The sequence below is a fragment of the Castor canadensis genome, chromosome 6 (assembly GCF_047511655.1).
Source record: "Castor canadensis chromosome 6, mCasCan1.hap1v2, whole genome shotgun sequence".
Lineage (NCBI taxonomy): Eukaryota > Metazoa > Chordata > Mammalia > Rodentia > Castoridae > Castor > Castor canadensis.
The window spans coordinates 4,341,354-4,366,586 of NC_133391.1; the positions used below are offsets into that span (position 1 = coordinate 4,341,354).

General features: G+C 51.5%; 1 protein-coding gene and 1 long non-coding RNA gene across 9 annotated transcripts in view; one reads left to right on the forward strand and one right to left on the reverse strand.

The window, feature by feature from the left end:
• Tecpr1 (tectonin beta-propeller repeat containing 1) overlaps positions 1-11,977 on the reverse strand; it is a 29,460-nt gene extending 17,483 nt beyond the window's left edge. For 2 of the 4 annotated variants that reach the window (XR_012448759.1, XM_074075523.1), the window contains exons 1-8: positions 11,858-11,977; positions 7,811-7,883; positions 6,087-6,464; positions 4,834-5,016; positions 4,484-4,606; positions 3,604-3,729; positions 1,498-1,672; positions 1,312-1,412 (exon numbers count right to left, since the gene is read on the reverse strand). Coding sequence is in view for 3 of the 4 variants with exons in the window: in XM_074075523.1 (XP_073931624.1) it covers positions 1,312-1,412; positions 1,498-1,672; positions 3,604-3,729; positions 4,484-4,606; positions 4,834-5,016; positions 6,087-6,311 (933 nt within the window). In the remaining variant the exon portion in view is untranslated. Of the gene's footprint in view, positions 1-1,311; positions 1,413-1,497; positions 1,673-3,603; positions 3,730-4,483; positions 4,607-4,833; positions 5,017-6,086; positions 6,465-7,809; positions 7,884-11,857 lie in introns of all 4 variants that reach the window. The other 2 variants (XM_074075525.1, XM_074075524.1) reach the window with 2 other exon arrangements.
• Positions 11,978-12,106: 129 nt separating this feature from the next.
• LOC141423982 (uncharacterized) lies at positions 12,107-23,675 on the forward strand. 5 transcript variants are annotated; one of them, XR_012448762.1, is made up of 5 exons: positions 12,107-12,577; positions 13,287-13,539; positions 14,145-14,372; positions 21,789-23,253; positions 23,391-23,675. It is a non-coding gene; the product is annotated as an uncharacterized lncRNA (long non-coding RNA). The 5 variants fall into 5 exon arrangements; XR_012448761.1 differs by lacking the exon at positions 13,287-13,539; XR_012448763.1 differs by lacking the exon at positions 13,287-13,539 and having other exon boundaries at positions 21,789-23,201.
• The last annotated feature ends 1,558 nt before the right edge of the window (positions 23,676-25,233 follow it).

The window sequence follows — 25,233 nt, forward strand, 5'->3', positions numbered from 1 at the left end:
CTTTTGAGACAGAGTCTTGCTATGCGGCCCAGGCTGGCCTGAATTCCCCGTCCTCCCCAGTAACACAGGGCTTTCTTAAGGGTCAGGAAGACCATTTAGGAAGGCGATGTTGATTCATGTCCTCCTCTACACACTCTTGCTGGGTGTCCCCTGAACGTGGCACAGTCCTCCAGGGCTGAGAGTCACCCACCCTCAGCCACACATGACCTGGCATCTTCCTATCTACTTCTACCCTTATACTTGCAAATTTGGACTCGTTTTCTCTGTGTAAGCCTTATGAGATTATTCAGGAGAACTCTATAAACTCATTATTAACCTTTTCAGTTTCTTATTTTCATTTTTTATGCAAACCTTCTTGATGCTATTTTTTTTTTCTTGTCAACTTGTGAGAACACAACATCTACCTCAGTTTTCCCCAGACCCACCTGTGGCTCCATGATTTGCCTGGTGGTCACATCCCCTAACCTGAGTCCACTGTCCACTAGGGCCATTCTCACCACTTCACCAGCCCCATCAGTCTCAGACCTGGTCTAGCAGCACCTGAATGTTCTAGAATTCCTGGGGTGGGGCGGGGAGGGGGCTGTTTCATGCAAAAACCCTGAGATCCCTATTGTAACAGTTTCTAGAGAGCCCGGCAAGGTTATAGAGCCAGCTACTCAGCAGGCTCAAGTAGACGGCCTGAGTCTGGGAATCTGAGGCCAGTCTGGGAACACAGCAAGCCCCTGTCTCTAAAAAAATTTTTTTCTAGAGCCTCTAAAATGTCTCCGAAATCCCCCAAAAGTGAACACATCAAATATTTGTCTGAAGACCAAAAAAAGTGAGCACATGAACTAGTTGAAGACTGAGCTAAGTTGCGTACAACTCAGATTTTTGCTATTACTCCAAAGGGGACAACAGGCTGCTGTGTGAGTGGCTGAGAGACCCTGGTCCCAGGAAGCACTCGGGACCCACTGTGGGCAGCCTGGCCCGGGTTTGCCCAGGACAGACATGGCTTGAGGATATGGACCCTCTGGCCCTGGAGAGGCCGACTCAGATGTGAGGGCTGTCTGTCCCCTTGAGTGCAGTCAGAAAGAAGTGGCGAAAGCCACCTGCAAGTGGCTAATGTCGCTGGACTTGGCTCTGATAAGATCCACATGACAAGCACTGAACTGGAGAAAGGACAGGCATGCCACTACCTGGGTTTTGGCAAATTAGCTCTGCGCTTCTGTATGGGGGTGGGGTGGGGCAGATGCAGATTTATTATAAAGGGTACAGACACTGCTCACAGAACCGAAACCCTCCATGTTCAATGGCACCCAGCCCCCACCTCACCTTCCGGTCCTTGGTGACAGCCCAGACCACGCTGATGCCCGCAGAGACATGCATGATCCCGTTTTCAGACCCGGGAGGCTCCACAATAGACCAGGAACTTCCTAGCAGCCCCAGAGAAACCCCAGGCGTCTTTGTCAGCCAAGACACCAAGGGCAAGGCCCCCATTCCTGGGCCGGGGGGGCTCACCTTTAGGGTTGTTCCGGCTGATTCCTTCCCGGACCAGGGCCTGGCCCTCCCAGAGGGTGGCCCACAGGAGGTCGTGGGGCCCACAACTGATCTGGACCACCTCCGCGGGAGTGTCTACCAGGGACCATGAAGAGCCTTCTGGGTTGGGGTGGCTGACACCCTCTCTGTACCACACCTGGGAAGCAGTGAGACAGTGCAGCGCTCATTAGCACGTCCACGCGTGTGCTCACACACGCGTGGGGGGTCTCCCTCACATCAGTGGCAAAGTTGATGAATCCCATCCTGGTGAAAATAGGCAAACCCTGGATTTCGGTGGCCCTTGGGGACAGACCCACTCTGCTTATCTTGTGACAACTATCCAACCACCCACTCGACTCCAGCCTCAGACACAAGGCACCCTCAGCTGCCAGGCAGCCCTGTGCCTGGCCCCTAGTGGTCACATGCTTCCAGGACCCCACAGTTAGGGGAAGCCAGGGTCAGTCTGGTGGTTTACGTGTGTCAAAAATGCCCCCTTCTTCTGCGCCTTGACCTGAATGGTTAAACCCCTGAAGTACCCTCCTATCATTCAACTCGTTTAGTTCACTTTGGCTGGAGGAGGCTGCACCTCTCTGCATGGTTCAGAGAGGGCTGCTGGTTCACTGGTGGCCCCTCCTCCTCTCTCTGCATCCAGGTGGACATGGCCCCTCAATTGGGGCTGTCCCAGGCCAGCTCTCTTATCCTGCCCGGTCTCTCCCCAGCACCCTTCAGTGAGGCTCAGAGGAAGTAACTGTGGTTAACCTAAGTCAGGGCTCAACATGACCCTGGAGGTGAGCCTGCTAAAAATAATCTGCTTTGACTGTTTCAAAGCAGCAGAGACCTGAGGTCAATTTGTGGTAAGAGTTACTGAACAATCATGAAGTACGAGCTGAAACCACGATGGAGGTGCTGGGTCGCCTGTGCTGGGGCCCACTGGGGCCGCTGCTGCCACTGAGGGTTGGTTTTACAGATGTTATCCACCCACCCACCTATTCACCCATCCACCCACTGATCCTTCCATCCACACACACGTTATCTATCAATCCACTCACTATCCACCCACCCACCCACAATCCATCCATCTATACATGTTATCCACCCACCCACCCACCTGTTCATCCATCTGCCCACCCAGCCACATTCATTCATCTACACACATTATCCATTCACCCACCCGGTCATCCATCTTTCTACACACACCACCCACCTACTCACTCACTTACCACATCCATCCACCTAAACACACAAGTTATCCACCTATTCACTCACCATCCACCCACCCACCCACCATCCATTCATCTACACGTTATCCAGCCATCCACCCACCTGTTCATCCACCCACTCACCCCCCACACACATTATCCATCTACTCACCTACCTATTCATCCATCCATCATTCATTCATCCAACCATGCATCCTTCTATACACACAGATGCTATTCATCCCACCCACTTATTCATCCATCTACCCACCCACCATCCATCCATTTACCCACCATTCATCCATCTAGCTACATACACACGATATCCATCCACCCACCTACCCATTCACACACCATCCTCATCCCACCTCTTCGTCCAGCTAGCCAGCCAACATCCAACCATCCACCCATCTCCCTACCTTCCACCCATCTATCCATCCATCCACCCATCCATCCATCTTCCTATCCTCCATCTACCTACAAACCCACTACCTATCCACCCCCCCCAACACCATCCAATCTCCATCACCCCTGTGTAATATTCCTGAAGATTACTAAGGGACCACAGAGGAGCTGGCAGGAGCCCAGAAGCTATCCAAGGAGACAATATTGGTAGATCTGTGCCTGAGCTGGGCTAGGAGGAGACATGGGCCACCACCAGTCATGGGATGGAGATCAGAGGCTGCTAGAAAAGACCCAAAGCCTCAAGCCTGGGCCATGGAAGGGGACTACAGGAACCTACTCAGGAAGCCCCAGCTTCAGGGACAGGGCGAGGAGGTCTCCAGTGAAGCCCTTTCTTCCACCTAGAGGAACCCCTTGCCCTACTTTGGCCTGTGGCTGGCCTCTCTCGCCACCTCCCCACCACAATCCAGGGAGAATGTGGCCTTACCTTTCCCTGGAGAGACACAGCCCACACTGACAGGCGGCCCACAGGCTCCTCTGTGATCTCCCACCCCCCCACGGAGAGGTCATTGAAGGGGTCAGGCAGCTCCTTGGGGTCATCCTTTGAAGGGATCTGAAAGGAGGTAACAGGGTCTGTCATTACCTGGTGAGTTCCTGGCCAGGCTGCCACACTGTATCCCCTCCCTCCCTTGTCCACCTCCCCTCCAGCCATTTCGTGCACCTTCCATTCTCAGCTCAGCCATAGCTGATTACGAAGCAGCCACAGGACTGCAGCCTCCTGGCTCTGAGTCCCCTTTGCCCTCTCTATCAGCCACAGGTCTGGGCTGCTGTCCCCAAAGGGGCACTGCTGCTCCCATGGGAAAGGATGATGTGCTCCAGGGTCTCAGCTCTGGACTTCCAGTGACCTGGCACTGGGATGCTGTGTGTTGCAGAATGGGCTCATGCCGAATGTGGACACTCTGCTCTCTGAGCTCTTCCTAGTCCCAGTGGCCTGGGGAGCTGGGCTGGCAGCCACGGATGCTGTGGCCAGCCTAAGGCCTCCTCTCTTTGGAGGCCACTGGGGGACCCCATTCTGGGTCATGGAAACAGTACTGGAGCCTTGGTAGGGGGAGGGGATGCCTGGGGCAGGACAAGTTCTATGCCATCCTGGGTCACAGTCTGCCCGGCTCTGTAGGGACACAGAGCCATGCAGTTCTGTGACAGGAAACAACTCAAAGGCCAAGTCCTAGGGTAGGTATGGGGTCCCCGTGTACACAGGCAAGAGGACAGGGTCAAGGCTCCCTTTTACCCTCCTTTTATCCTCCTGTCTCCAGTCTCCTATCTGTGTGGAACCTGTCCCCCCACACGGCATGCGCAGGTACAAGGACCTTAGCCCAGCTGTCCCGGGACTTGTATCTCCGGTACCGGATCCACTTCCGCCGTCGTACACATGAATTCCACTTCTTGTCTCTCGTGTAGGTTGCGGGAAAGTCGATGGCATATGTCCACCCCTGCAAACCATGTTGGGGCACTGTCAGGCTGGGGAAGGGGAGGGCGAGGAGGAAGAGGAGGGAGGCATGGGGTGTCGGAAGTGGGGCAGCCCAACCAAAAGCATCAATTCCCCAGCAAGCAGAGGTTAGACACCATGGGTGCTGGGGACAGCAGCAGTGGGGGACAGGCTGAGCCCCTAGCACCCCCTCCCCATGGGACAGCCATGATGGTTACCAAGTTCACCTACCCCTTTCTCGGTGGGCTCCCCTCCAAAATTCTCATCCACGTACCAGTCTGACTCCCACTCCCAGTGGGGTGACAGCAGTGCAACCCCATCTAGCGGCCGGGGCTGGAGCCCACTCACATCACTCCATGGCCAGCGGTCACTCGGCAGCAGCTTCTCACAAAAGCCGCCCATGGGGTTCCAGCGCTGGGACCAGGGGACACATAGACAGCCTTAGGCCCCAGCCTACTGGGAGGAGACCCAGGGAGGCTGGGCCTCTCTGAGGCCAGCAGGCCCCTCTCGCTCATCTGGGAGACAAGTGGGAGGCCTGTCTCAGGGATCAAGGACTCTCATGCCACTTCAGCAAGAGCCAGTGCATCAGACCAGATACAGTGACACACACCAATAATCCCAGCTACTTGGGAGGTGGAGGTAGGAGGATCACGGTCCAAGGATGGCCTGAGGCAAAAAGTGTGAGACCCTATCTGAAAAAATAACTAAAGCAAAAAGGATTGGGGCATGGCTCAAGTGGTAGAACACCTGTCTAGCAAGTGCAGGGTCCTGAGTTCAAGCCCCAGACTGCCAAAAAAGCCAGCATATCATCATGGCTTCCAAGAGTAGAGACCCTCCCCCCAAAGCCACAGAGCTCCAAGGGACAAGGAGTAGAAGGCATCTTCCCATCCCACCCTCCACCCTTGAGCTCCTGGAAACCACGTGGGCCCACCCTCGTGCAGACCCACCCTCATGCAGACCCACCCTCGTGCAGACCCACCCTCGTCTCGTGCAGACCCAGCCTCATGCAGACCCAGCCTCGTGCAAACCCAGCCTCGTGCAGACCCAGCCTCGTCTCGTGCAGACCCAGCCTCGTGCAGACCCAGCCTCGTGCAGACCCGCCCTCGTGCAGACCCAGCCTCGTGCAGACCCAGCCTCGAGCAGACCCAGCCTCGTGCAGACCCAGCCTCGTGCAGACCCAGCCTCGAGCAGACCCAGCCTCGTGCAGACCCAGCCTCGAGCAGACCCAGCCTCGAGCAGACCCAGCCTCGTGCAGACCCAGCCTCGTGCAGACCCGCCCTCGTGCAGACCCAGCCTCGAGCAGACCCAGCCTCGTGCAGACCCAGCCAGCCGTCTCTAGCAAAGACACGCCCGGGACTCCAGCCCGGACACCCTAGATACCACACAAGGTAAATCTGGAGTCTAAGGAGGGCCATGGGTGTGGAGATGACGGGAGGCTGATGTCTCCCTTCCCTTCCTGGGTTCACTGTAACGGATAATGGTACCTGGTTCTCGTAGGCTTCCTCTCGGTGGCGGATGGGGACATCGCTGGCACACACATACAAGTAGACCTGGTTGTCACACGCGATGCCCCAGCAGCACTGCGTGGCCGCGCTGACCCTCTTAAACTCCAGCTGGGCATCCTTGCACAGCTCCCAGCACTGGCCCGCCGTGGACAGCGTGTACACCCTCCCGAATAGGTCCACCGCCCACAGCACCGAAGTGGGCATGATGACAGCAGCAAGAAGAAAAGCGTCAGCCAGGCGTGGTGGTGCACGCCTGCAATCCCAGCACTCAACAGGCAGAAGCAGGAAGAGCACAGGTTTAAGGTCAGCCTGGGCTACACAGCAAGTTCGAGGTAGGCCTGGGCTACATAGTGAGACCTGTCTCAAAACAAAACAAAAAAACAGGAGTGTCAGTGCACTGGCTCCCAGCCCAGGGACATCAAGGGCCTAGGAACCCTGTGTGGTGCCTGTCTCATGCCACAGATGGCAAAATGAGTTCCAAAGAAAGGAGCAAGGGGTAGCCCCAAAGATTGGAAGCAGAGTCTGACATCCAGTGTAAGTTTTTTTTTTTTTTCCTTTTGACATCCTTCCTTTTCACTGTGTGGATTTTTTTTCTAACATACAGAAAATTATAGGGGCTGGGGATGGGGCTCAGTGGTACAGTACTTGGTCAGTGTGTGAGAGGCTCTGAATTCCATCCTCAGCATCGAAAAAACAAGCAAACAAAAATCCAGCTGGGCACTGGTAGCTCATGCCTGTAATCCCAGATAGTGTGGAGGCAAAGATCAGGAGAATCACAGTTTGAGGCCAGCCTAAACAAATAGTTTGCAAGACCCCATCTCCAAAATAACCACAGCAAAATGAACTGGGGGTGTGGATGAAGCGGTAGAGCGCCTGCTTTGCAAGTGTGAAGCTTTGAGTTCAAACTCCAGTCCACCAAAAACAAACAAACAAAACCCCCCAAAGTACAAGAAAAAGAAATGTAACAACCATACAACATACTTACCTTCCCAAATTTAATAAATGTTATTACTTTGTTAGTAATTTCTTCAGGTCTTTTTTTTTCAAAAGCGTAAGTGAAAGTTTGATCAATAGTAAACATGGTCACATGCAGGAACTCAGGCACACAACGCACTCACACATTTACAATACACAAGTGTATTGGAATAAACCACCATCCTCATGGGGCACGGCTGTTTATAATGGCAGGTACAAAACTGCGGTGGGGGTGGGGTGACTGAAAACCCCTGAGAATTGAGCAGAAGCTGACAATTTGCATGTTCGTCAGAAGTTATGGCTGTTCCTCTTTCTCACCCTGGCAAGCGGAGGCTGGCTTCTACATGCTATCGAGGAAAAGGGGGATCTCAGTCGGGAAATGCCCCAAAACTGGGTGTGCAGCTGGGCTCACCAGGCACCAGATGGGAGTAATAAAAAGAGATACTCAGTGCTGGTGGCTCTCACCTGTAATCCCAGCTACTTGGGAGGCTGAGATTGGGAGGATCAAGGTTCCAGGGCAGCTCAGGAGAATAGTTGGTGAGACCCCATCTCCAAAATAACCAGAGCGAAATGGGCTGGAGGTGTGGCTTAATTGGTAAAAGCACCTGCTTTTGCAACTATGAAGCTCTGAGTTCAAACCCCAGTCCCACCAAAAAAAAAAAAAGAGAGAGAGCTAGACAAATGTTCAAGTTACAGGAAGTTGTGCAAAAATAGACAAAGGTGCTCACCAGGAAGATGGCTTGGTAGCTCTGGACTTGGGAGAGACTCTGGGGGAGTCACTGATCCTGTACTCATAGGACCCTGGGCAAAAATGGAAGATCAAGTATCACACCATCCGCTCATGCCATAGAAGATGGAAACCTGGGCTGCTGGGCCAGAGCACAAGGCCCAAACCCAGAACATAAATAAAAAGAAACCTCATGCTCCCTCCTTGTGCCACTGTGACATTCCTATTGGGCCTGGTGAAGGGTAACCACATGGGCCTGGCAGCCCAGCCAAAGCCTCAAGGGGCCATGTGAACTGCAAGGCAAAAGTTCCTCTCTGCCCTCCTTGAGCGACACCAGCCTCTCTCTTTCTGACTCTTCCCGTCATTCTCCATTCCTTTCCTTTTTTTCTCCTTTCTTTTTGCCCTGGACAGGGTGGCCTGGCTCTGTCACTGACTAGGTCCCCACCCCCAGGGCTGACATTACTTGCTCCCTGGAGTCCTGGCTGGTGGCTTCCTACCACAGCAGACCATATGGCTATACCCAAGGCAACCAAACCCAGAGAGACTGAATGAGAGCAGCAGGGACTCACAAGGGACAGATCTACCTGACAGGATGTTTTTTCCAGATAAGAGAAAACACCATCCTTAGAGGGCCAGATGCAGCAGCTCACACCTGTAATCTCAGTTTCTCAGGAGGCAGAGATCAGGAAGATCACTGTTTGAGGCCAGGCCAGGGAAAAAGTTAGTGAGACCCCATTTCAACCAACAAGTTGAGCATGGTGGCATGCCCCTGTGATCCCTTCTAAGAGGGAGGCATGAACAGGAAGATCAAGTCCAGGCTGGACTGGACAAAAACATGACACCTTAACTGAAAAATAACTAAAGGAAAAAGGACTGGGGGTGTAGCTCAAGTGGTAGAGTACCTGCTTAGCATGTGCAAGGCCCTGAGTTCAAACCCCAGTACTGCCAAACAAGAAATCACTGCCCTTGGGTCAGGAGAGAGGGAAGGCCTAAGGATGAGGACATGGCCAGTATGGTTTGGAACCAGAGTCACCAGGAGATGGACAGGTTTATTAGGGGCCTGGAGGCTGGGCCAGGCTGCTGCAGCTTGCCAGAGGCCTGGGGTGCCCCAGAAGGCACTGTGGGCGTAGTGATGAGGGAGGAGGTGTGAAAGTTAAGCGCATCTGCTGAGCACAAAACAGGCTCTTCTGGAGCAAAGCAAGTCTGAGGAACATGAGGAAGAGCGCAGGTGGCGAAGGAAGTGACAGGAGATAAGAAACAGGAAGACATGAAGCAGAGCAGAACCCAGTTCTGGGAACACCCATGGCAGGAAGCAGACACCAGGAGGGACACTGGCCAGCAAAGTGAAGCAAGTCTGGGGGTGAAAGCACCCCCAAAGATGCTAACTTCCTCAACCACAGGGAAATCTGGACACCAGTCTTCTGGAGCCAGATGACAACTGTGGTCTGTGTCCAGGGGCCTGAGTTGGGACCTCAGTGACCCCAGCTGCCCCTTCCTTCCTCTTGGTCAGGCCTGAAAGTCCCTCTGGCTCCCTCATTGTGACTAAGAGTCCAAAGCTGTCTGGAAGCAGACTTCTAGAACTCAGGTCCTGGATTCACATTCTGACATCATCTAAAGCTAACTAATCTGTCTGGACTTGATTTCCTAATGTGTAAAGGTCAAAAAGCAACAGTGATCACTTCCTGAGAGGCCATAGAGCTTATGACAAACACTGCTCTGTGCCCAGCAGGGACTCAATACATGTTCCTAGTGTCATTTCCTCAATTGGTATTTGCTTCAAATTCTTTTTTTTTTTTTCGTGGTACTGAGGCTTGAATTCAGGGCCTACACCTTGAGCCACTCTACCAGCCCTTTTGTGTATGTGTGTGTGTGTGTGTGTGTGTGTGTGTGTGTGTGTGTGTGTGTGATGGGTTTTTTCAAGATAGAGTCTCACAAACTATTTGCCCAGGTTGGCTTCGAACAGTGATCTTCCTGATCTCTCTGCCTTCTGAATAGCTGGGATTACAGGTCTGAGCCACTGGCGCCTGACCTTAATTGGTATTGCTATATCACACACTGCCCCTAATCTCCAGTCTCTCTTTTTTTTCTTGCTATATGTTTGAAAATCTTCAACATAGAATGTTGACAAAAACAGTAAGGGTTATTTTGGACATACCAAGATTTTAATTTAGGGCCTCATGCTGGCTAAGCAGGCACTGTACCACTTGCGCCATGCCCCCAGACCTTTTTTGCTTTAGTTATTTTTCAGATAGGTTCTTCTTCTTTTTTTTTTTTTTCGTTCCCAGGGCCAGTCTCAGATCTTGATCCTCTGTGCCTTCCTCACACTGGGATCACATGCCTGCACCACCTCACCCAGCTTATTGATTGAGATGGGGTCTTGATAACATTTGCCCAGGCTGGTCTCCAAATGTGATCTTCCCCATCTCTGCCTTCTGAGTAGCAGGGATTACAAAAGTGAGCCACCATGCTCTGCCTAGGTAAGGGTTGCTTAAAAATGTCAGTTTCTGAGGTGTCATTTTAATATAAGTTAGTCTTTAAAGATTGTTCACATGGCTGGGATGCAGCTCAGTGGCAGAGCAGGTCCCTACCGTGCACAAGGCTCTGGGTTTGAGTCCCAGCATTGCAAAAAAAAAAAAGTGATCCATTTGCTGGATGTACTGGTGTATGCCTGTAATCCCGGCACTCCAGGGGCTGAGGCAGGAGGATATCAAGTATGAGGCCAGTCTGTGCTACATAACCTTTAAGTCAGGCTCAGCTTGCAGGCTGAGCTCAAAGAATAGGAATGCTACTTACATTTGATACACTTTCTTTCAGATTAATGACTGTGCAGTAATTTCCTTCCTGACATAATTGAACCTACTGAGCAGCGAACAGAATTCTCTGTGGCAGAGAAAGGGTGGAATGGGGGTTGTGTTTACAAACTGCCTTCACAGGGGACAGCAGACACTTCCCAGCTAAAGGTGGGAAGCTAGTCACACCTCCTTTCTGTCTGGGCCACAGCGCTGCCCAAACTGGTCACATGCCACTTACTGGTTATGACCTCACCAGGCAACCTGTCCTGAGAGGATCACAGGACTGTGCAAAGGAGGCTTGGAGCCTTCAGTCTCACGACGCTGGGAACCTGAGATCTCTTGGTTTGGTAGACGTGAAGGGATGGAGGGAACAACCTCTACTTCACCACGAACTTAGACAAGATAGACTGGACTTGAACCTTCAGTCATTTCAAACAAACAAACGAAAAGTGCATGGCCACCACCTCCAAAGCCATCTGCCCTTTAGAGTCACTTTATTCACAGTTCTCTTCAGAGAGCAAAAAGTGCCCAAGGGCAGTGAGGCAGGTGTGGCAGAGGGTGTGACACAGGCCAAGGAAGCACCCTGTACATTTTACTCCCCACCAATCCATCCCCAGACTCCCTGCGAGGTTTCTAGCTTGTTTTTCTATTATTCTGTCGCTCCCATCTGGCGTGCACTGGCTACGAAGGCTGTTTTTGTAGGCTGCCAAGCCACATCGTGGTGCAAAAGGGTGGGAGGAACCAGTAGGAAGTGCATGACAGTTGAACCAACCCCACCTTAAGGATAAATAGGGTCCGCCCGGCCCCACCAGGCAAGAAGGAGGTGCCCTATGTCAGCCCAGCTCTGCAATCGGGCGACAGGTGGGGTCCCCTGCCTGTAGCATGTGTCCCAGCGCTGCAAGGCCCTGCCTGACCATCTGCCCATGCAAATCCCAGGAAAGCAGATTTACTCCCACCGCTGCCCACGAACTCCATTCTCGAAACCCACCCAGTTCCAGTGATCAGCTTCCCAAATCACTGCAGGCAGCTGTGGGGGCGTCCTGGGAATCCGGCACGTGGGCGGGGCGGGGCCTTCCAGGTGTGCAGGACGCTCCAGGTGTGCACGACACAGCACAGGTACAGCCGCTCCCTCCCTCCGAGTGTGATGTGGGACGCCGCTGACCCCTCTCCCGCCTCCCCAACCTTCACGGAGGGATCGGACATCCGTCCTCATTGCCCTGCCACCACCTGCAGAGGGGACACCGCGTTGCACTCACCTGCGACGGTGCCCGGCGGCGCGGGGTCGCAGCCAGTGCTCCTCAGCCGTAGCGATATAGCGGGCCGACCCTCCCCCGGCCACAGGCGAGAGGGTTGGCCGGAAGTAGCGGCAAGACTCTCGTTCATTGGTCAATCTCGCTGTGACGCAACGGCCAGAGCGCGTCTGATTGGATGATGCGTGCCACCTCCTGCCGGCTTCGGGGGAGGGGAGGGTCGACGGAGTCATACGCCCGCCCACTTCCGGGGTCACGTCGTGTCGGAGCCGCCGGGGTTCCGGGGAGCAAGGTCCCCGCGTGGTTTGTGTGGCGGAACGAAGCGCCGTCTGCCCGGGAGCCCCAGGACCCGGCCGCAAGAGCAGAGCGGCGGTGTGGACGCGGGGCCCGCAGGCGAGGAGAGGGGGCGGGTCGCAGTGACCGGAGTGGCACGGGCGTGTGGGCGCCCGGCCGGGGACCTGCGGGGTCCCCGGGGGTGAGAAGTAGCCCTTGGGTACGGAGACCTGGCGCTTTAGCCTTCGTGCGAGGACTCCCAGAAACGTGGCTTTGTGGCCGGAATCCCAACTGCTCAGGAGGCAGAGATCAGGAGGATCGCGGTTCGAAGCCAGCCAGGGCAAGTAGTTCACGAGACCCTATCTCAAAAAAAACCATCACAAAACAGGGCTTGTGGAGTGACTCAAGGTGAAAGCCCTGAGTTCAAACCCCAGTACTGCAAAAAATAAATAAGTAAGTAAGTAAATAAATAAATAAATAAAAACGTGGTTCTGTGACCCTAGGGTGGCATGCTGTCAATGGAGGTCATGGTATTCCGCCAACTGCGTGTTGCCAAGTGACAACCTAGCGCCACCGGCATGATACATAAATATAAATATATATGTATTATAAATAAACATATAAAATAAATATGTAGTTTATTTTATAGTATATTTTATACATATATAGTACATTTTATACATATGTGTGTGTGTATACATACGTACAGATATGTAATAGCAGTCCTGGGTGAGTGTTTCTTGGGTGCCAGGCACCGATGCACCTGCTCTTTACAATGAACCTTGTGCTTCATCCTCCCAGCAGCCCCAAAGACGCAGGTGTTGATGTTATTCTTAATGTTCTTCCTTCCCTTTTTTTTTTTTTTTTTTGTGGCACTGGGGTTTGAAGTCAGGGCCTTGCACTTGTTAGGCAGGTACTCTGCCTCTTGAGCCATGATCCCCCCCACCCGCTTTCCCATCTTAAAGATGGGGACACTGACTTAGAGCTTGAGTGGTGGACCCTGGGATACAAAGCCACTGTGTCCAGCCTGGGAGAATAGTACCCAGAAAAAAGGGTGAAAAAGAGTGAAATAAAAGGGTTGGGAGGATGTCTGGTGAAAGGATGGGCACAACTTGACACAGGCTAAAACAGGGTCGCTTGGATCTCATTTTCCCTGTGCTAGAATTTGCATCTGGACTGTCCCCCAAAGGTCCCTAGCTGGGCACTACTGGGAGGTGGTGGAAACTTTGAAGAAGAGGAGCCTGCTGGGAGTTCTCCAGGTCATTGGGGACATTGGCCTCTTGCTCTGTCACTGTCCAGTTGTAGTGAACACTTCTGCTTTATGACATACTGCCTTGCTGCACACTTAAGAGCAAAGGGCCAAGCGATCATGGACTGAAATCTCCAAAACTGAGCCCCAAAAACCTTTCTTCTTTGTAAGTTGATTATCTTAAGTATTTGTTACACTAGTAGAAACCTGATCAATCCCACTCTCGTCCCTCTTGGTTTTGCTACTTTTTTTTTTTTGGTAGGCAAGCACGCTACTACTTGAGCCGTACCTCTAGCCCAATACTGAAGTTTTGAACTCAGGGCCTCTGCTTGGTTGGTAGGCAGGAGCTCTACCACTTGAGCCATTCCATCAGGCCTTTTTGCTCTGGTTGTTTGGGTGATAGGGTCTCACTTTTTGCCCAGGCTGGCCTGGACTACGATCTTCCTATTTCATACTTCCCATCATAGCTGGGATGACCGGCACTTATCACCACTCCCAGTTTTTTTTTTCATTGAGATGAGGTCTCACAAACTTTTGACTGTGCTGGCCGGTAACAGCAATCCACCTGATTTCAACGTCCTACTTAGCTGGGGATGACAAGGAGTACTTCACTCAGCTGTTGGTTGAGATGGCATCTTTTGAACTATTTGCCAGGGTTGGCCTCGAACTGCAGTCCTTGTGATCTCAGCCTCCCAAGTAGCTAGACATGAGCAACAGGCACTTGGCTTGCTTTGTTTTTCAGGTAGGGTCTCACTTTCTTTTTTTTTCCAGGTTGACCTGGACTTTGATCCTTCTACCTCTGCCTCCCAAGTAGCTGGAATTACAGCTGTTTCCATACCTGCTGTTCTTCCTGCTTTCTGAGGATGCAGATTGGCTTTACCTTGACATCTTGGCTGGGAAACGCCAACTCCAGTGGAAGGAAAAGCGGAAGTCTGTTAATCCTGGAAGGCTTCATGGAGTAACCTTGACCCTATCCTGAACACAAGGGATTGGCATTTGGTGGGTTTAGCCTGGAAGTGTGGGTGGAGCCCACTCATAGTGTAAAGGCTCAGGGAGGCAGAAGGGATGATTCCTCAGAAATCAGGGTCCTGTTATCAGATGGAGGTGTGCCTGCTAGACTGCAGGAACTATAGTTTGGAGGCAGGGAGGTCTGAATTCTATTGTCTGAAATGCTTGTAGCCACTTCTCTTCTTTGGCCTCAATTTCCACATTGAAAGAGATACTGTGCCAGGTGTGGTGGTGCAGGCCTGTAATCCCAGCAGCCAGGAGACTGAAGCAGGAGGATGGCAAGTTGGAGGCCAGTGTAGTCTACATGGAGACCCTATCTCCAAGCAAAACGAAAAAGAGGCATTAATCAGGCACTCTCCATGGCCCTTGCAGGGCTCGTGTGCCCTGATCGAGTTCAATGGTAGTGTTCTGAATTTATGGTTGGGCACAGCAGATCTGGGGACCTAAGCCCCCTGCACCTAGTTCTTGCAGCTTTTGCAGAGCTGGCTGCCTTCATTTGTAAGGAGGCCTGTGTTTTCTGCCCTCCCCACAAGAACTACCTACATTCTGACTTGCGTCCTATTGACTTCCTTCACTTCCTGCTTCTTCATCCTCACCTTGATACTTCTCTCCTAGCCCAGACACAGTGAGTTCATTCTTTTTGTTGTTGGTTTTGGTGGTGCTGGGGTTTGAACTCGGGGCCTCACACTTGCTGGGCAGGTGCTCGACCATTTGAGCCACTCCACCACCCTTTTTTGTGATGGGTTTTTTCAGGATAGGGTATTGCAAACTATATGCCCAAGCCAACTTCGAACCTCAATCCTCCTGATCTCAGCCTCCCGAGTAGTTGGGATTATAGGTGTGAGCCACCACCTGGCTTGACACAGTGAGTTCAGACCCCAGATCCATCACTCACAGTGAATCCCTTGAGCACTGAGCCTGCGTTGTCGTCTGAAACAACGTCATCACCTGGGGTGGTTGGGAGGATGAAGTGAGAACGAATGTGGCAGCCAGCATATTACTTGTAGTGTTAGGTCCTCTGTGTAGTTGGATTAGGGTCCTTGGCCTTTACTCACTGCTGCTTAGTGAGAGTTCCAGAAACACTTTTGACACAGCAGTGTACATAACATATCTGTGGTTTGGGGACAGCAAGGGGTCGCAAGATTGAGGGGAGTGCAAGTTGACCACTGCCTCAGTGATCGCCCCCAGCCACAGGAAGGAGTGTAGTATCTTCCTCGCCTGGCTTTGCCTTCCCTGGAGCACTCATTTCTTCTCTCTCTCTCTCTCTCTCTCTCTCTCTTTCCTTTTAAACTCAGGGCCTCAAGCTTGCTAGGTAGGCGCTCTACCACCTGAGTCACATCCTCAGCCCTTTTTGCTTTAGTTATTTTTTGGACAGGGTCTCATGTTTTTGCTGGTGCTGGTCTGGACTGTGATCTTTTTATTTACACCTTTGTAGTTGGGATTACAAGCATGTACCACCACGCCTGCCTTTTTTGCTTTGTTTTGGAAGTACTGGAGAGTTGAATCAGGGCCTCGAGCTTGTTAGACAGGCGTTTTACCACTTGAGCCACCCCACCAGCCCTTTTAGCATCAGATATTTTTGAGATAGGGTCTCACTTTATGCTGGGGCCACCTGGACCACGATCATCCTATTTGTGCTTCCCTGCATAGCCGAGATGACAGCCATGTGTCACTACAGCCAGACATTGATTGGGATGGAGTCTTGTGAACTTTTTGCCTGGGTTGGCCTCCACCTGCAGTCTTCCTAATCTCTGATTCCCTAGTAGCTGGGAATACAGGCTTGAGCACTCTGGCTTCTTTAAGATGAGGTCTCACTAATATTTTGCCCAGGCTGGCATCCAACCACGATCCTCCGGATCTCCAACTCCCAAGTAGCAGGGATTATAGGTGGGAGCCACATGCCTGGCACCCTCATTTCCTCCAGCTCCCATGAGCCTCTAGGCTCCAGCCTTGGTGGAACTCATTACTGCAGACCCTGCTCTGCTCTGTTGTACCTATGGGCTTCCAACACACAGCCTCTCCTGTCCCAAATGTCCTCCCCTTCCTTTTTCCCTGACCACTCTCATTCGGTCTTTAAGCCTCAAGCCAAACGTTACTTTCTTTCAGGTTATGGAACGTGAAAGAAAGTAGGCCTCAGGTTGTTGTTGTTAGACAGGGTCTGTTTAACCCAGGCAGCCTGGAGCTCAGGATCCTCCTGCCTTGGCCTCCTGAGTGCTGGGATTACAGGCGTGAACCAGCATGCCCAGCTGGCCTGTGTGATGACGCCCTCGCATTTGTTCACCCTAACCTCTCAAACGGTGTAACTGTTTGCTTTCCCACCCGTCTCCCTGACCAGCTGTGAGATCCTTGAGGGACAATTTAAATTTAGATTGGTTATGTATGTGGTCCTAACACTTCCTTCTAGTAGCCTCTCTGATCTGACCCCACAGGGAGGTTCTGCAGCGGTTAGCTGGAGGCAGAGGTGGTTAGGTTGGTCCTGAGCTCTGTCTGATGGCCTATTTGTTGACTAGATTTTTCTTTTGTGGAAAGTTACTTGCTGGGAGCAAACTTGTAATCACAGGCGGGTCATAGTACAGTATTATTATCATTTTTTTACTTAGATTTTGCTTATGGCCGCTCCCTCTTTGTAAAGCACAAAGTCACATGTCTGGCAGCAAGTCAGGTCCTCCCGGGATGGATCCAGGCCAGCCCTGCCTATTGGCTTCATCTACCCCTTGTCCTCACTTGGACCAAGAGCCCAGCTCCCTGGATAGCCGTCACTGTGCCCAGCTAATACTGTTAATTGAGTCAAGTGCAACTCTTCCTTTTTCTTTTCTTTTTCTTTTTCTTTTTTTGTGGTACTGAGCATGGAAGCCAGGACTTGGTGGATGCTAAGCAAGCCCTCTGCCAGTGAGCTCCACCCTCAGTCCTCAGCACTGTCTTTTCACTTAGAACAATTGACGTGACAAGTGAGGTCCCCCAAAAATGTGATGTTTTATCTCATCCCTGGCAGAGGAAAGTTACAGAAAACGTCTGCAGGAAAGTGAAACTCAGGCTCACTTCTGTAATCCCAGCTACTCAGGAGGCCAGAGGTCAGGAATATCAAGGTTCAAAGCCAGCCTAAGCAAGTAGTTCATGAGACCCTAATTAAAAAAAAACCCATCACAAAACAGGACAGTTGGAGTTACTCAAGTGGTAGAGCACTTGCCTGTCAATCGTGAGGCCCTGAGTTCAAACCCCAGTACCTCAAAAACAAGGGGGGGAACCTGAATTTCATATGCATGTCCACACTCTTTTTTATTTTTTATTTTTATTTTTAGGCCATATGGCATTTGAACTCAGGGCTTTGCGCTTGCTTGACAGTCACTCAACTGCTTGAACCATGCCCAGGGCCCTTTTGCTCTGGTTATCTTGGAAATAGGATCTAGATTTTTGCCTAGGCTGGCCCAGACTATGATTCTCCCTTTTAAGCTTCCCACCATCACTGGGATGACAGGTGTGTCACACTAAGCTCAAATGGTGATTGAGATGGGATCTCACAAACTTTTTGCCAGGGCTGGCCTCCAGCCACAATCCTCCTGGCTCCCCTCCTCCTGAGTAGCTAGGATTACAGGTGTGAGCCACGGCACCTGACACCTGGAAGTCAGGGATAGTCCCACTTGCAGGAGAAACATAGACCCTCCCTAATGATGCAAAGCCATGCAAACGCCTTTGGCAGCACTTGCCTATGCTCCCTGTAAGGTTCTAGTTAGCACAGTGTTTATTCACATTGCCTGGAAGGTCTTTTTACCAGGTGAAAAGGGTGTGTGGGGGGAAAGAAATAAATGGGAGGGCGGGAAAGGCCAGGTGCAGCCCTGGGGTTTTGAGCAGTGAGAATAAAGTTGGTTAATTAATGGTTAAGCAGGATAAACTGGGAAGGTCCCTGGTAAAGTACAAGGGTCAGAAGTAGAAGGAGGAAAGCACAGGTTAATTTGCTCAGCGCAAGCTCCTCTCCAGGAAGCAAGATAAAACTTGCCTCACACCCTTAGTTGAAGTCCCTGGTGTTAGGTACAGTAGGCACATGGCCCTGGGTTCACCAGGACCCTGGAGCTGGCCCTGTGCGTTTCTTTGTTCTGTACCACAGGACTGCTACTGCATGACAGCAGCTTGAGAGGCTCAAGGCTGCAATCGCAGTGTGTTCAGAGCCAAACTATAGCCAGGCATTGGGGGGCACTCCTGTAATCCTAGCGCCCAGGAGGCTGAGGCAAGAGAATCACAAGTTTTGAGGCCAGCCTGAGCTACACAATGATACCCTGTCAAGTTTGTGAAGAACCTAAATGTCTTGCACTGTTTTCTGTGAGCATTTACACAAGGAGCTTCGCTGAGAGCTGTGAGCCTCCTCCAGGTGGTGGTTTTCACCCCACACCCCATCAGGTCTCTCCATACAGAAGCGGGGCCCTGCCAGCTGCTGCAGGTAGGACCCGCCCTCCACAGGGACTTCCTTGTCACCTCTGTGCATCCCGGGCAGGCCAGGCACTGAGGATCCATGTCACCCAGCCAGCAGGTGGGTCTTCAAAAGTCAGTCCTCTGTAGTGGCCAGAGCTAACATCAGCGAGGAAGTACGTCTTTTTGCCAAGGAGAAAAGCAAAGACATTTTAGATATTTTTGAGAGAAAAAGAGGATGTGGACTGGACGGGGTGGACATCTGGCCACCATCGTGACAGAGAAGGCTTCTCTTCAAAGAGAAGCCTTTGAAGAGATAGCAAACGAGGTATCCTGAAGAACTCGTGATAAGGAAGGACTTTCTCAAAAAAGATGGAAAAAGCACAGCCCTTAAAGGAAGAGTCGTTCATGCAACTGCTTTAAGATCAAGTGCTTTTCTTTATGAGAATGCCTTGAAGAACTGGGGGCATGGCTTAAGTGGTGGAGCGCCTGCCCAGCAAGTGTGAGGCTCTAAGTTCAAGCCCCAGTTCCACCAAAATAAATAAATAAACAAACAAATAAAAGACAAATATGAACGAGTACAACTAGGTGCAATGGTACGATGAGTCCTGGACACAGACTGAGACACTCTAAAGAGCCTATGCGGCCTGTTTATACGTGGAGTTCAAAAGCACGCACGGACGCTTCACCATAATGTTTGAGGATTCGTACTCGGTAACAGTAGAAAGCAAGGAGGTGATTGCCATGGTGTTACCATAGGAACCAGGGTGTGGATGTCTTTGGGGCACCAAAGGGACAGACTTAGGCTGGTGGGTGCTCAGTTCCTGATGCGGGCGCCGGTTTTACAGTGACTCACAGCACTTATGTCCCTGAAATGCTTTTGTCTGGGTATTATAGTTTACAGTTCAGAAAGGTTTTTTTAAAAGGACAGATGCTAAAAGCAACTGTCCTAATTTTACACAAATTGGGTAATGATCCCGTGTCACACGTGATTTTCTAAAATCCATGTCTCAGCCAATCCGGAGAAAAGACAAGATGGAGGGCCCTGGGATCACGGTGACACTGGTGTCAAGGATGAAGTGAAGCTGGAGCAAACTCATTTCTAGAGAAATAAGAATGGAAAACTTCCTCTGAGACAAGGTTTTGCTGTGTAGGCCAGGCTAACGTTGATCTTCCTGTGTCTGCCTGCTAAGTGCTGGGATTACAGGAATGTCTCACCAGGCCTAGCTGAAAAACATTATCTGAAGAGAAATAATACAAAACAGGATTCAACACGTGTACAGAGGACTGGTGGAGTGGCTCAGGTGGTAGAGCGCCTGCCTAGCAAGCGTGAGGCCCTGAGTTCAAATCCCAGTGCTGCCAAAAAACAATGTATATAGAGCCCGGCATGGTAACGAATGCCTAAAATCCCAGCTACTTGGGAGGCAGAGGTAAAGGAGCACAGTTCCTGGCCAGCCTAGGCAACGTAGTGTGGGAGACTTCCTAAGAAACAATTTAGAAGCAAAAAGACCAGGGTTGTAGTCGAAGTGGTAGAGCCCTGAGTTTAATTCCCAGCACCACAAAAAAGCAAAACAAGACAAACTATATAAAATAGACATCTGTTTCTTCATTCTCAAAAAGTTGACGTAGGCCAGGAGCTACGAGCTCACGCCTGTAATCCCAGCTACTTGGGAGGCTGAGGTCAGAGGCCACCCAGGCAAATAGTTCTCGAGACCCCCATCTCCAAAATAACCAGAGTAAAATGGACTGGAGGTGTGACTCAAGTGGCAGGGCACCCATTTTGGGAGAATGAGGCCCTGAGTTCAAACTCTGACCCCACCAAAAAAAAAGTTGAGCGGGGGGGGGGGGGGGTGATGGGGGGGGTGGGGGGGAGATATGACTCAGGAGTAGAGGTCCTGGGTTTGACCCCCAGGACCATAAAAGAAAGTTAAGGCAGAGTTCTCCAAATCTTTTGGGGGAGCCTCCCTTGAGGAAAGTGGAGGCCACCTACACACAGGCAGACCCAACAGCTGAGGGAGAAAGCAATTCGCACAAGTCTACACGTGCTGCTGGTCATCGGCAGCCTGGCCAGCCGGGCTCAGGAGACAGGAGCGGGGCAGCTGAGAGCAAAGCCACCACTGCAGGCTTGCCTGGCAGCAGCGTGACTAGGCTGAGCACTGCTGCTGTTGACCCCTGCCCTGTTGCCACCACCCCCGCTCAGCTCTGGACTCTGGCCATTGCTGCCAGCAAGTTCCCAACTCTCCTTTTTATCACTCACTGCATACATAAGTCACAGGCTTGAGCATCTGACCCAGGCCTTTGTCCACACCCGCACTGGGGTTTCAGAGAGCAAAGGTCTTGCCGCTGATGACCTCTACCCTGGCAAACACTGCTCTTCCACGGGACTCTGACACCAGAGAGTTTTCTCCCCTAGCCAGATGTCTGCCACCAACAGGTGTCGATCGAATTCAGTTCCAATTGTCCCTGTGGTGTCCATACCTGTCCCACAAGACCTTCCCCACTTCAGACTCCATGTGCACTCCCAGCCTCCCACACTTCTGAGTGGCTACACCCCAGTGGTCCCCATGACCCCATCACCAGGTGCCATAATCAGAAGTCACAGAAACACTTAGGTTTTGTTCATCTGATCAAACTCAGAAACTGAAAGCAAAAGGACTTTATTTGGGGGTCTTAGGCATTGAAGTTTAGAAGACACAAATTCAGATAGTTCTGAGGAAGGCAGGAAAAGTGGGGGGCTTGGATGAGGAGGAAGAGGGGCTCTGTCCATGTTGACAGAAGATAAAGAATCAGAGCGTGGAGACACCCAGGATGGCATCCCTGCGTCCCATAACCTCTGATGTGGGTCTTGATCCTCGAGGTATAACTTGACTCCATGGTCATCCCTTCATTCCAGATGCCCATGGCCAGCCAGCAGCTGGATCCGGCAGAAATCCTTCCTTGATGGCCTCCATTCGAAAAAGCTCTTTCAAAGTAGCTTTCGTCATAATTTTTCTTTTGTTTTCACAGTTTACCGATTTATTATGAAGGTACCGGTGAGCTGCAGCCAGCTGGAGGAGATGCACAGGACAGGCCATGACAGGGGTGCCGAGACCTTCGCCCTCTCTGAGGACCTTCTCCATACCTCCGTGTGTTCACACATCCCAGCGGCTCATCAAAGTTCTTGTAGGGCCTGAGCTCCAGGTCTTGGGATGGGGTTTGAAATATGTTCACTCTTGATCTTTCTGGCTCCCAGCCCCTACCCTGAGGGTAAAGTCACCTCATTAGCATAAACTGAGGTGTGACAAATAAGGAGACACTCTGTCACTCTGGAAATTCCAAGGGTTTTAGGCTCTCTGTGTGAAGAACTGGGGACAAAGACCAGATGTATTTCTTATTAACCTGCCAAGGCCCCTGCTCCCCAGGCAGCAGAGGGGAGTTGAAGAACTGTGTAGCCAGCTTTCCCTTACTGTCACACAGGCCCGAGAGAAGTCAGGTTACAGAGCAGAAAGGGAAATTCTGGCTCACGGAATTTCCATGGCCAGTTGGCCCTGTTGGTTTGGGGCCTGTGGTAGGGAGTGCATGGTTGAGCCCAGCTCCTCGCCTCACGCCAACTGGGAAGTGAAAGAAAAAAGAGAAAAGGAGTGACCCCTTCAAGAGCACCCCACTGATCAGAGGACCCTCCCCACTATGCCCCATCTCCTTTTTGGGAGGTGGCTCTAGGGTTTGAACTCAGGACTTCCTGCATGCTAGGCAGGTGCTCTACCACTTGGGCCACACCCCCGGCCCCTTTCACTTCAATTATTTTTCACATAGGCTCTTGCATTTTTCTGTCTAGGCTGTAATCCTCCTAGCTATGCCTCCTTCCTGGTATTACAGGTGTGTGCTACCTTGCCTGGTTGGTTTCATTGAGATGGGGGTTTTGATAACTTTTTTGCCTGGGCTGAATCCTTCCGATCTTGGCCTCGTAAGCAGTAGGCCCCACCTCTTAAAAGTTTCCAGCAGCACTAAGCTGAGGAGTAAACCTTTACTATAGGAGCCTTTGGGAGACATTTAAATCTAAACTAAAGCACATATTGAACAGAGATCCAGGCATTGTCCTTTATAGTGAGTCACTGGGACTACCTGAATATCTGCTGCCTTGCTTTGAACCTGGGGGCTGAGGTTGAACACTAGGGGGCAGTGTCTACACCCCATGCCAAATCGCTGGGGTCAGCTTCCTCAGCACCCTGCTGTGCTGGCCTGGGAGCAGACAGGCAGGAACCTAAGGTCACCTGACACAGAGGAGACCCATCAGCAGCTCCTTCAAGTCAGTAAGTGCGGGGGTAAAGGCCAGAGTCTGCTCCTGGCCTTACAGAGCTCACCTCGGCTCTAAGACCTTCACTGCCAGCTTTTAATTCAGAGCTCCTGATTCTCTGTTGCGTGCCGCGGGCTTGGTCAGAGGTGGGACTTTGGGGAAGTGACTGGCTCATGAAGCCTCTGACTTAGTTGATAGGTTCGTAGTTGAATGGGGGTGGTGGAAACTGGAGGTGGGGCCTGATTGGAAAGGGTTGCTGGGGGCATGGCTTTGAAGGGTACATCTTGTACCCAGCCTCTTTTGCGCTCTGCCATTGATGTTCTCTGTCCCCACAGGCCCACAGTGAAGGAGCCAGCTGACCAAGGCTGGGGCCCTCTAAACCCCTGAGCCAACAGAAATCTTTCCTCTTTCAAGTTGACTTGCTCAGCCACTTTGTTACAGAGCTGAAAAGCGACCAACACATCCTCTTCCCAGGGCCCCGTTGGGTCACCCTATAGATATATGTCAGCAGGGAAGCACCCCACACAGGACACCTTTCCCAGTTCCCTTTTATAGTTACTGTCACTTTGCTTTCTCCCTAAGTGACAGGCAGCCAGTAAAGAAAGTCTTAGAAATGTGAATTTTGCGGTACTTTTCCCGGCAGAGTTCTTTATGTATTGTAAGTGCTCAGTAAATGTAAGTGTTGGGGTTCAGATACCCCAAAGTGGGGAGCTTTGACATGCTGAGCTGTGGAAATGGGCAGGGTCCAGGTCTCTGTGACCCCAGCTTCCGTCCCTTGCTGCAGGAACGGAAGGAAGGACTCTGCTGTTCCCTTCTCTGCCTTAAGACTGGACTCGTCAAGGGGAACACAGGCCCCTCCCTGGGCCTCATGTGTGTCCCAGCAGAGGACAAGATAATGTCTGCCTCACACCCATTCAAGCTCCAGAGACAACCTTTACAAGTTCATTTCTGGCTCCTGGACTTCTCCCCGATGCCCGCCCCCCTCAAATCACCAACACGCCCCTGTGATTGTCCTCTGGTCACATCACCACTGTCACCACAGCACCCCAGCAACCCTTCAGAGGGAGAGGGGGCGTTCCCTGCACTGCAGAACGGCTGGCGTTGGGGATGGGTAGGGAAGACTTGGAGAAGGGAGAGTTTGATTTGACATTTATCTTTTAAGTTTTAGCAAGGATTTATTTTTAGTATAACAGGATAAAGTATAGACAAAGGGAGGGTGCAGAGGAAGAGAGCGAGAGAAAACATTTCTTGCCCTCATGCAGAAGGCATTTTTTAAAAAAGAAGTACGGAAGATGTTAGTTAACCCCGTGGTGTTGACACTTGGAGCAGGAAATTGGTTTTGTAGCCATGGAATTAGTCTGTGCTGTGTTTGCTCCGAAAGGTGTCTGCAGTGTTCACTAGAATCAACCATGCCACTTTTACAACTGCAAATTAAATAGAATTAATTTAATATGCTTGTAGTTATGGTGTACCTGTGCCCAAAAGAAGGGCTTTTAAATTTTGGCTCAGAAGACTTAGGAGTTCAATAAATTGAGCATTGAGCAAGGTCCTGGGGGTCAGGGGCAGGACTCAAGTGGTAGAGCGCCTGCCTAGCAAGCACAAGGTCCTGAGTTCAAATTCAGTCCTGAAAAAAAAAGTCCTGGACTGATGGCTGACCTGTCTGTGCTCAAAGCTCCTGGGACAGTCAGGAAACTAATCAACATGGAAAGACGGTGTGATGCCAAAGCAAGTGGGAGGGCCTGGCCTTCCAGCAAACGGGGCCACAGAAGACAGATCAAAGGCAATTCACGCAGACCCAAAGATCCCTAGGGAAAAGGGCAACTTGCAGGGCAAACACAGTGTGGTCCCTCACGGGAAAAGAAGGCAGGGCTTGCTAGGCAGGCGCTGTACCACTTGAGCCACTCCACCAGTCTTGTTTTGTGTTGGGTATTTTTGAGATAGGTTCTCATGAACTTTTTCTGGGGCTGACCTCACCATGATCCTCCTGATCTCTGCCTCCTAAGTAGCTAGGATTATAGGCATGCATGAGCTACCGATGCCTGGCACAAGCTCATTCTTCCCCTAAAAAAATAGTTGCTACCTTCTAAAATTGCCTACACAACTCTCTCCTCTATGGAGGCGGTAATTAAACAACCACGTGGGCCTGAGGTTTATATTGTGTGTGGTTCTGGACACGTG